A 12,678-nucleotide genomic window follows, 5' to 3' on the forward strand; every position below is an offset into this window, starting at 1 on the left:
AAAAATAAAAAAATAAAAAATTGAAAAATTAAAAAATAATAATAATAATAAATAAAAATAAAAAAAATAATAAAATAAAGTAAAAACCTAAAAATAATAAAATAATAATATTTTTGAGTAAATAAATGCAGAATTTCAATTTTTTAATGCATTAAAAATTCGACGGATGAGATTAAGAGATATCTTGATCCTCATCGACGGTCGAGATCATTTTGACATGGATCACTCGAACTAGCTGTTGGGAATTTTTCCTTTAAATAGGGTGCTAGGGGTCATTTGAGATCAGATTCGATCTGTGAGTCTTGTGCTGAAGAAGCTCTCTTGTAAACTTTTTCTGGTGCTAATAAAGAAAGACTTTGGGGTTGAAATCTTGCTAGTGTTACTCTCTGGAAGTGTTGTGAGCTATTTTATTTTCTGCATATTTTAATTTTCAGCCATTAGTAACAGCTTATTGTAGAGTATTGTTGAACACAAGTATCTTGTTCACTTGCTAGGGTTTGAATGGTATTAGAATTTCTGAAGTAATGGCAGGTATCTCCATTGCTTTTGAGATCTAGTACTGTTTTTTCTCTCTTTATTGATGGTTGAAGTGAGCTGTGCAGGAAACCCTTATTGAAGAAGATCAGTGGGTGTTTGGGGAAGTTCTCGGCTGAACCAGCCAACTCCTACAAACATTTTCCTGCAGAGCCCAGCGAGTTTCGATCTTGGGTTTTATCATTTAAGTTTGTTTTCTAATTTGCATGAGAGATTTCTGAAGTATTTCATAATAAATCTGGAATTCTGATAATATTTATGTTGATTATTGATAAATCTGGTTGTTTAAGAGTCGAGAAATTATAAATACTATAAATTTCTTTTGCTGGGTTTAGGGTTTTCAGTTTCGTTTCTTGCACATATTATTTTAGGTTTTCTTTTCTTTTGCAGGTTACAGGTGCAGGTTTTGAGAAATTTTCAGGGTTTATCAGGCAAATTTGGAGCAGGGAATTTCAAATATTAATTTTGTGGAGAGCTTCAGTGGTTTCTCTGGGCAATCTGTTTACTGTTGCTTGGGTTCTTCAAATTTTTTTGGAGAAAATTCGAATTTTGGACCTGCACTTCTCCATTTCATTCCTCTTGCCTCACGCTGTTTCCATCGCTGCCAAACATCATTACACCTGCAAACAACAGTGAAAACAAGCGTGGATTTTCTGAAGACGCCCATCCAGACTCCTACGTGTTCCATTCTTACCCTCAGCCACGCATCACCCGCAACAATACGCATTCCGCGTGGTCTAACCTTCCCACTTGCAAAGCTATTGTCCATCGATGTTCTCCGTCTGCTGTTGAAACACTCTCCCACGCACAGTTTCCACGCTGCCTGCCCCTCGCTCCACCATCGTTTCTCACATCTGCAATTAAAAATATAAAACCAGTTATTCATGCGTTAAGCTCTGCTCGAATCTTGCTAACAGAGCCTGCGTGCAAACCCATTAACTCACCAAACGTTCGCTGCTCCTCGCGCTGATCTGCATATCAATCTCTCTGTCGCCGTCCAGTTGCTTGAAGCCGTAACCCTGCAAACCCCTACGTTCATGTGCCTTCCTCCACCCATTCCGCAGCTGCCGTCACAAACCTGCAAGAGCACGTTTCGATTTTTCTTTACAGGCCAGGTATCTGCATTTTTGGTGTTATTAGATGGGTGGAAAGGTTGAATTTTTTTTGCGTAAGTCTCTTCTCCATTTGCGTAGGAAGAAGTCGTCTTTTTTTTATTAGGTTCAGAGTAAATTCAATTTCAAAAGTTTACCTTAGATTTTGGTTTTGTTACATTTAGATTATAGTTTAGTTTAGGGTTAGATACATTTTAACTTTAGTTTTAATAAATATAAATTTTAGAATTTAGGATTGTGATTTTTCTTTTTAATTTTAGATATTTGAATTCTAAATTTTAGATTTAGTTAATTTTGTTTAGATTTAAATTTTTGTTTGAAGTAAATAAAAATCATAAAAAAAATATAAAATATAAAAATATAATAATTTCAAATTTCTTTTTTTATATATGCAGAAAAGTCGAAGTTTAGATTTTAACTCAGATTTTATTATTCTATAGTTAAAAAAAAAAAAAATTAATAATAATAAATAAAAAATAAAAATAAAAAATAAAAATAAAAAATAAAAAATCATAAAAATTATAAAACTTTAAAAAGCATAAATAATTTCTTTTCTTATAGTTTAGATCTTGATTTAATTTTGTTAGAAGTAAATAAAATAAAAAAATGATAAAAGGTTTCTTTTTAGATTTTAATATTTTTTTTTGATTTAGGAGTTTCATTTACTTTTAAGTTACTGAGAAATATAAAAAATATTTTGAGAAGGAAATTTTTTTTGGAGATTTCATTTTGGCAAATTTTGCAGTGTTCATGTTTCATTATGGCTGAATGCACTTAAAGGTTTAGTTAAGGTTAGCTATGTGAAAGTGGCAACTGATCAGCATTTAAATTCTGTGATCTCTTAAGGCATTTATTTTTTTCTTCAAGTTTAATTGCTGGATCATCGCTAAAGCATTGTGAATTTACTGGATATCTTGCATCGTTCGAGTTATTTGATGATAAATGGTTGCTCTGCACGGTTTACATTTCTGCAACATTTAGCAAGTAATCATTTAAACATTAACTTCATAAGGCACTGGTCTATTTATTTAACAAATCAATCGAGTGCTTGTTTCCTCATGTCTCCCAATCCAACTGTGAAAATTTTCCCATAGGGTCTACCCCCCTTAGCCGCGGGAGACAGGCTTAAACGGAGAGATTGGGGATCAGAGTGACAGCCCCCGGTCTGAGGGTTGTCGTGACAATCTGTGCGACAACAAGTACATCTTCATGAACTCTTATTCCAGCTTCATCATATGTTGCTTCCTCGGGATCTCAATACATAGTTCCTTCATCATAGAAACAGTTGTTTCCAACCACCTCATATTCTGCATGAGGTCATATAATGTTGATTCCATCATGTAGAAGAGTTGAAGGCACATTGTATTCATGCCTTCATGTATCATTCATAAGGAAGAGTCCCTTCTTCTTTAATCATGCTCATGAAATAGAGCGTTCTAACCATTCTATCTGCAATTAAGTGATGACATAACTTTATCCATCTATCAAAATATGCATACCTCTTTCTTCATGTGATCATCTAGGCTTCCTTCAGTGGCTTCCCTTTCCTATCTTGAATATGAAAATGCTTCAACTAAGTTGTCATGCTACACTTCTCTATCACCATACCTTCATCCTTCTAAACTATGGATCCCACATAGGGTGGAATGTGGACTATCTATGTGACACTTGCTTCTTCTAGGTAGAGGTGAACCTTCTAACAAAGATCCCAACGGAGGATCCTGATGATCCTTATTCTGCAAATGCTTCTTTCTAATGATGATGATGTATGATGATCTACCTTTCTATCTTGCTAGATGACTTGCTTCAATCATTCAAACTACTACTTCAGTTATTCTTCCATGCTTCTGACATGATGTTATCTCAATACTTCTATTATCTATACTGCATCTTATCCTGATTGTAATGCTTGCTACCATGACTTGCTAACTTCTATATACTGAAAAATAAACTAAAAACGTGAGAGAATTTCAATAGTAGAGTTCTTTTACTTCTTCCTTCTTTAACTTCTTCTCTTCCAGTTCTTCTACTTCTTCGATCACATGGGCTTCACTTCTTTCTTCCTTTTATTGTTTCCCTTCTTGAGTTTAGGACAATTCCTTTTGAAGTGCACATATTCATTACATTCATAGCATTGGATCTTGGACATGTCAATTTTCTTTTGAAATTTCTTTCGAGGATCAAAATTTCCAAACTTCCCTTTCCCCCTTGTCATAGTTGCATATGTTTGTGTTTGTTCAATTGTTCAACATCATTCTTCACCTTTAATCTAGATTCTTTAATCTTACATAATGACCACAGATCACTAAATGGATTGGTTTCCTTCTTTCCATAGATACTTGATACAAAGTTGCCCCATTGGTCGGGTAATACATTGAGTACAAGAGTGGTCATATCTGCATCTGACATATTTTCTCCTAGCTCTCGTAGTTGATCTCTTATTTGAGATACCTTCATGAGGTATGAAGGTACCCCTTCTTCCCTTGATACTTTCATATTGTATAAATCGGTTCATAACGATATTATTTCTCCTGCAGTATTCACAAAAAATAATTCCACCAACTTGTCATAGATCTCTTTAGATGTCTTCAATTTTGCTACATAGGGGATGAGAGAATCCTTGATTGATTCAATGAGGATTCTTTGAGCCCTCATTTCTCCATTCCTAAACTTTGATAGTGCTTGAGATTGCTCTAGTGGAGGTTTGGAGATTGAAACCTTGACATATTCAATAGCTTCATTTTCCATGAGAATTAAATCTATTCTCTTCTTCCATGCAAGTCAGTTCGATGTCCCAACAAGTTTATTGTTTTCCTTGTAGAAAGAAGTCATTTGGTTTGTAGATTGAGACATAAAATATAAAGTACTTACTTGTCAAATGAAGATACCTACTAGATGCTTCCTTGATGATGATGTCTTCAACTAGACGCCTTTCTTGATGATGATCTTCCTTCTTCAAGAATGGCAATGCTTCTATCTTCAATAAAAGGAGAGATGTTTCTCTTCCTTCAAAGATGATTGAAATGTAATCTTACTTCAATGTGAGGGAGATCACTTTGATTTTGATGATGATGAAGTGCCCTTCTTGCTTCCTTTGGTTGATGATTGTAGAATGTGGAAGCTTCCAAGAATACTTCAAGTGTGTAGATTCCTTCTTTCTTTGAGTGGAGGAAGGGTCCTTAAGGTCTTTCTTTCTTCTTCCAAGAGTTCTTCCTTTAAGATGATAGGATCTTTGAGATGTGATGACTAGTACTCCTTGATGCTCTTCTTCTTGTGTTTTTCCCTTATGTATCCTTCTTTGATTGAGTGATCTTCAAGCTGCCTCTTCTTGTCACCTTAGCTCTGATACCATGTTGAGAAATCTAGGGCAGCTAGATTAAGGTGATTTCTCTTACTTTGATAACTGCTTGTGATGTTCTTTTACTTAACTTGATGTGCTTGTAATTAGCTTCTTCTTGACTTGATTATTATTGTGCTCTTTTATCATCAAACAACTACCAAACTATGAAGACCAATAGAACAAGAGGACACAAGATATAGGCTGCTAGCCAAGGCCAAAACCTCTCCCACGAGAGGAAAACCCAAAAGAATTCTCCTCTTCTTATAGAATTTTCAAATGACAAATTCCAAGACCTATAGACCCAAGACAAAGACCCCTCCAAGACCAAGTCAACCTCTCCTTTGATGAACCTTCTCTTCCACAAAGTCAACCTAAGTCAAACTGCTTGAAAACTTTATATTTCGGCCTCACTTCAAAATTTCTGCTTCTATTACAGGTCTAAAATTTTTAGGCCCTCCTGTAGCAGCTGATTTTCGCATGTGTGAGTGGTTTAGGGCAGAAATATGGTCCTTCTCTCCTTTGCTTGGCTTGGTCTCCTATCCTTAGATTTTCAGCCTTCAAACTTGATCTTGTTGACACCAAATTTCGTCCTCCTAAGCTGACTGCAATGATGTCCTAGTTCTTCACACGTGTGGGAGATAGAGAACCAAAAACAGTCTTCAAAATTCAGCTTCTCTTCTTTGACCTTGGCCTACTCTTTTGACTTCTTTATCCTTGAGATAGAACTTCTTTCTTTGATTTATCGAATGCCTTGGATTGTGCTTCAAATGAGGTCGAATACCTCTTATATATAGGCTTTCCTTGGAGCTCACACTTTCATCATGACACTGACTTGTCTTCTTGCAGGCCGACTTGGCCTTGGAGGGACTTTGACACAATTTATGACTCAAATAAATTACTTTGACTTGATACAAAATGCCCAATAGAGTCTCTTACATATGATAATGATTCTTTGACTTCTTTGACTCTATAACAAGTTTCTAGAAGCACATACATAAAATCAAGATTCCATTATGAAGACGGAACCTAGTTACATATTTCAACACAACATTCAGCTCTCAACTCTAGCCATGAGGTTGTTATCACAAGTTTCCAGTTCCCCATTTGCTGAGACTCGAGAGGAATTGGAGCACATATGGCTTCATCAATTCAGTGAAGAGAAACAAACTAAGAGTGGCAAAAGTTGATGCTCTTGTATATGTTCATTCCAACCTCGATATTCTATCACATTCTGGTCCATAGTATAAGAAAGGTCTGAGCATGATGTTGGAAGTGGAACAAGCAAGATCTAACTTAAACATGACATTGAATGGCATGAATCACCACAACCCACTTGAGGATGTTACAAAACCAGTTCCTACTTATGCTGCAACTTTCATCATTCCCAGCCCATTGTTGTTTATTCATGATGTAGAGTTGCAATATGAAGATGATGAGGATGTAAACGCATTTCAGGATTTGTAGTTAGACCTCTCTATGTTATCATATTAGTAGAGTGTTCATTGATGAGACACTCATTTTTGTATTTACCATTATCATTTTGTATGAGGTAAAATGCATCAGTTCAATGTTCAGAGTTATAAAATATATAATGGTTTCAGTGCTAATGTTGTGATTCATGAATGGTTTTGATTTTGAATATCAAATATGTTTTTAATAATTAAAAATAATCTTATTATATAGTTTTGTACTTGTCATATCCTTGTCGTATCTGGATCTTGACTTTTTAAAAATATAGCAGATCCTTATCCGGATCCATTTTTGCATCTTGGTCACATAGGGTTGAAGGGAAAGACAAAGATGTGGGATGTATTCTTGATGATATTTGTATGGACAACAACACTAAGATGGCAATAGCTAACTTCGATATTAATGCACCAATGCTAGAGCCAAGTAGTTTTGATGATGGTGATCCTCTTGAGGGTTCCACCTCCACATTAGCAAATGCAGATCTTGGATTGGATATGGATGACGAGGAGAATGGAGGAGATGATAGTGGTAATGGTGGTGATCTTGATGGTTTTGGTTTTATCATGAAGGAGAACAAATTCATGAGCTAAGAGATTATCCAATTCAAAAATCAACCCTATTCTCTATTTTTCATGGGCATTCCTACCTATAGTATTAGTATGATGATAATCTATGTTCTTATCTATCTAATGCATTTTGATTTTGATGACAAGAAATGACTTAATGACAAAACTGCAATTTGCATTCCGAAGCTTCAATTTTATTTGTATTGAATATTCTAATTTCTCCTGTGTTTGATGGAGTAATTAATTGTATCAACAATTTGTAAATCTTCTAAAAATTTGCATCTTTAAGTCTATATTATTTTTGTAATTCTAATGTGTGTGTAACATGTCCCCATGTCATGTTTTGAGGGCTCTCTATGCTCAGTGTCAGAAACTTGAATCTGCATGGTCCAGTGTCATGTGAATTAGCTGAGAACAAAATGCAACTCATTGATTGATCATCATGTTCTAACTTTGTATAAAATTTGCAAACAAATCAGCAAGTCTAATATTCATCAAAAAGAAGAATACTGACATATCTGAAAGAGAAGGTAGAAGGATCTTACAGATCGCTCATATGCATGAACATGGCCTGCAAAAATAATGTCGACTTTGTATTTTATGAACCATGACTCAAACACAGTTCGCATACTCTCTCCTTCCATGTAGTGAAAACTGTTACTATTGTAAAGTGGAGCATGCATAAGAACAATAAGCCAAGGTGTTTTCTCTCTGTCAACATGTTGTATCTCACTCTTTAGCCATACCCACTGAGGAGTATATTTCGCTGGTTGAAGACAAAATCACAAGTAAATTTCAATATGCACATCATTGTCGCATAAATCAAAAGGAATTCTATTAATTGCTATAACTGTCACTTATTTCAAACTACAACTATGATCTGCATTTCTTTGTTATCAAAGTATTTTACGAAATACATTCCCTTGTAACATTTCATATTATTTTCTTATGTAATCAATGATCAGTGACAAGGCAGATAAGAAGGAACAGAATCCAGATGCATTTGTATGCAACAAGTTGAAAATTATCGAACCAATAGGAATAAATACTAGAAGAAGAAAGCAGCATTAATGAACTCTTTAGTCATAAGAACACTTTAAAAGGTGCCAGAATTAATTTCCCTACAAAGAGCTAACGAAATGACATCAAAACAAAAATAAGGAGAAAATGTAGTGTTACCCCTCACATAGCATGAGGATTACACGTGATGTTCATCACATGTCATAGGGGCCTATAGGATGATTTCTTCATGAGGATCGTACTTCCATTCAGTTACATGAGCAATTTTAAATTGGAGGGGACTCATTTCTCCTTGTTGGATGATCATGCTTGATAAATTATGGCTTGGTACTCCTCTCATAGTTCATAACTTTGAGTGATGAATCACCTGGTGAATTTGGTGATCATGCAAAACATCCCAACATCATGGTGTTGTTCATGGTATATTGCTCATCTTGTCCAAAGAATTCTTCACCTTTGCTCATGTAGGATGGTTCTCACCCTCCAAGGGGTTGGATCATAGTAGTGTGAAATAAGACATGTCTTATCAGTTGTGTGGGGGATCATCATAGTACTTTAGTTTCTATATCACATGTTGATTTTATCTTCGCATGATTGACATCATAGAACTTTGCATATACATCTTCTTTCACATGGATACAATTGATATTATGGGATTGATTTGAGCCAACATGGTGAACACCCTACTTTACTTGAAGTTTTATATCACTTGGAGCCAGTGCTGCAAGAGATTGTCCCCCCCCCGTCCCGGCCCCTGCTGCTGCTCTCAAAGTGCACTCCGAACAGAAGTGCTCAGGAAGCAACCCTAGGAGCGTGCTCCCAAATTGTTGACACCTAATCATGGGGATTGGGTGAACAGTTGTAAATAGTGTAAATAATAAATAATGGAAAAGGAAGAGTCATCGGGAGATGAAACCCAAGAGTCACTCCCTCATGTATATAACTATGAGCAATCTAAATGAATAAACAAATTTCATTTGAGGAGTTACCTCTTGGCTTGACATGGTATCAGAGCCAACGCCATTTTTGGCTTCCCTCTCTACTTTGTAACTCCCTTTTGCCTATGTTCTGCATCTTTTGCAGACTGACATCTCTGTCAAATCCCTGCGAAATTTTGTGCATTGTTGAATGCATTGGTGCGTTAAACGTTGGGTTTCGTATTCAATCTTATTGTTGAAGGGGTCGTATTGTTGCGTTGAGGCAACCTGGTGCGTTGAACATCCACTGTGCATTTCTTGGAGGTACGCAGCGGAAGCGTGGTGCTGTGGACGACATTGTGACTGTGACAACGTTGAGGTTTGGTATATGTAGATTTTTTATATGTGACTGTGACTGTGTTGATGTTTTACATACCACTGTAAACCACAGGTTGTGGCAACACTTCCTTACATTGTTGGCGTATTTGGCATAGCTTTGGTATCCACGCAGGCCTGAAACCATTGTTTGATAATATCATCCCACTATAATACCTCCCATAGTCATACATTTCCCACGCGTTAATACCATTCCGCTGGTTTCCATTCACTGCTCGGCTCACATTCCCATTACATTCCTCCATCTGGTTATACTCCCAAACTATACCTCTGTCACTGCGTTTTATGCCCAAAATCCCATATAACGTTGGTTTTATATTACTGTATTCATAACACTAGTCTGCCCTCACGCCCTGTCAAATAATACGTATACGTATACTCTCATAACCCCGCATAGTTGGCTCGACCCTCCTCGCAGCAGAAGCATGGCTGACAGTCCCCGACCTTTACATGTAAGGCCTCCTCTTTAATATATAACGTTGTGGATGAACATTGTATACCACCGTTTTTTTAATATATAACGTTGTGGATGAGCCCCGACTCTGTTCAATGGTATAACGCCTATATTATATATGCTTGGTCAACCAACAGTCCTCCCGCTTGGTCGTATCTCTGCGCGCCATACCACCATATGATATTACGTTGAATGAATCTCGCTCCATATACACCTCACCCAAAATAATACCTTTGTTTTCATATATCAGAATCAGATTTTATAAAATTTTGCAGCAGAAGTATTTTTTTTCCACAATACACAGATTTTACAATGCATTCATTGATATCTATTGTGGGAGTGGTTCTCACCGGGAATGAGAACTATCTAGAATGGTCGCGGAAAATCAAACACTCTCATTTTTAATGAGCTGTGGAAAGGAGTGTGTGTTGGAGAAGGAGACAAAGAACAAGAAAAGCCTACCTCAGACAAATAATTTGGCATTTGGGAAAATAAGAACAGCAAGGCTTATGCCTTGATTGCAGCATCAGTAAATGAAGAGGTGAGTCACCATATTTTGCCATTTTCAAATGCTTTCGAAGCCTTACAAAAACTGAAGGAACTCTATGACTCATACTTTGCACTTGAAGTTGTTCAACTCATGATTAAATTGTTCAGCCTTGAATTACAAAATGATGATCCTCTTGCTCTTGCATCAGAAGTAAAATCTATTATGCATGATATCAAAGTCACTAATGTTGAACTGGACATTCCTCTGATAGCTTTTGTCAAGGCACTTTATCCCACTTACTCAAATTATCTTAAGTCATTGCAAGCAAATGGAAACCTCAAAGAAATTACCTTTGACTCCCTTGTGAATAAATTTGTTGAGAGAAAGAAAGCTTTTGGGAAGAAGACAACTCCTTAGTCTTCTGAAGAGGTTGTTTGTCTTGCACATAGAGAAAAGAATCTTGCTCAAGGTTCTTCTAGAGGAAGAGGTGGTCGAAGAGGAAGAGGAAGAAGAAATTTCAGAGGCAGGGGGGCTAACACTCTCAAGGAGAAATGCCAGATTTGCATTGCATACATTGCAATAGAGATGGATCACATGATGCATCCACATGCAAGTTGCCTTGGGACAGAATTGAGCAGGAAAGAAATCAACCTAAAGGTAAAACTAATGACAAAGAGAAAGGTAAAGCACCTGAATCTGCTCACTATGTTGTGGCACATTGTAATATTGGAGTAAATAAAGACTTATTTAATGCTTCACTTGCTTCTTGGAAAAATGATTGGTTGCTTGATTCAGGAACAACTTGCCACATGAATTTTAGAAGAGATTTTTTTGAAGAATTTACTGACAATGTTGATGGAGCAGTATACTTTGCAAACAAATCAAAACTCAAGCCATCAGGGCTTGGCACAATCAGGCTTAAATTGCCTGGTCTTCCAAACTTTCTTTTGCATGATGTTTTATATCTCCCACAGTTGAGGAGAAACTTGTTGTCCTTGGTCCACATCCACCAGCAAGGACACTCCATTCATATGTTTGATGGCAAGGTTGAGGTGACAAAAGCATTAGATCACTCACTTGTCATGACGGGGATAGAAGAAAAAAGGCTTCTCAAGCTGTAAGGTACCTCTGCTCGTGCACAAAATTTCTCATACAATTCTCATTATGATGAAGGTACCTTTCCATCAAGTTTATTATGGCATGTTAGATTTGGACACTTGAACTATGACAACCTTCGCTTGTTGAAGAAAAATGGTATTACTAGTTTGCTTGCAATTCCTAGGAAACTTAAGCAATGTGATGCTTGCATTCTAGGAAATCCTAGCAAACAGTCTTTTCATGATTCACATTCCAGAGCACATAGAAAACTTGAACTCATTCATTCAGATTTATGTGGTCCAATGCTTGTTCCTTCTGCAAATGGAAATAAATATATGATGACATTTATTGATGACTACACCAAAATGTGTTGGGTTTATTTATTGAAGAAAAATTTTGATGCTTTTCAAACATTCAAGAACTTTTATGCATGGATTGAAAATTATGCACAATCTCATATTGGCTCTATTCGCACTAATAATGGAAAAGAATACACTTCAAATGAATTTGAAAACTATCTTCGCCAACATGGGATCAAACATCAAACAATTGTGCCTTATAATCCCCAACAGAACGGAGTAGTTAAAAGAATGAATAGGACAAACTTAAATATGGTGCACTCCATGATGTTTTTCAAGAATGTAAAATTGATGTTTTGGGCTGATGCAGTGCTATGTGCTGTATATGTAAAGAATAGATGTCCATCTAATGCTATTAGAAACAAGACTCCTTATGCAATGTGGTATGGGCACATTCCTTTGGTAAAGCATCTCAGGGTCTTTGTTTCCAAGTGTTATGCCTTGATACGAAAGGTACAGATAAACAAACTTGGTGCAAGGAGTCGTAAGTGTATCTTCTTGGGGTATTCAAACACCTCCAAAGCATACCGTCTCTACGATGAAGTTAATAAAAAGTTTGTTGTATCTAGAGATGTAATCTTTCTTGAATCTTCCAAAGCTGACAATGTTGTTGAGCATCAACTTGATCGCTTGGACAAATATGCAAATGCAAAATCATTTCAAGAATTTGATAATCAGATTCCACATCTTGAAGGGGAGATTCCTATACTAGATCAATCAATGGAATCTTCTTCTGAAACACTCTCTCCCTCACATGAAACTCCAACCATTGATGATACTTTGAGTGATGTGATTGACAGAATTGGGAGACTCAATCTTAATTCAGTCCCAACTCAATCAACTGAGCAGCCTGGACCATCTTAGAAAGGTCCCCCAAAATGGCTGACAAAGACACTTGAAAGTGTTCATCTTGATGAGGTTG

At 36.4% G+C, this 12,678-nt stretch overlaps 1 protein-coding gene across 1 annotated transcript in view; it reads right to left on the bottom strand.

Annotated features, from left to right (window-relative positions):
* The window catches only part of LOC149140793 (phosphoenolpyruvate phosphatase-like), a 328,894-nt gene that overhangs the window by 25,501 nt on the left and 290,715 nt on the right, over positions 1-12,678 (bottom strand). Inside the window, exon 7 of the mRNA XM_089446728.1 lies at positions 7,568-7,788. Within this exon, the coding sequence (XP_089302854.1) occupies positions 7,568-7,788 (221 nt within the window). The remainder of the gene's footprint in view (positions 1-7,567; positions 7,789-12,678) is intronic.

This window comes from Pinus tabuliformis, chromosome X (genome assembly GCF_031772625.1).
Source record: "Pinus tabuliformis cultivar Carrire ecotype Pingquan chromosome X, CPIR1, whole genome shotgun sequence".
Lineage (NCBI taxonomy): Eukaryota > Viridiplantae > Streptophyta > Pinopsida > Pinales > Pinaceae > Pinus > Pinus tabuliformis.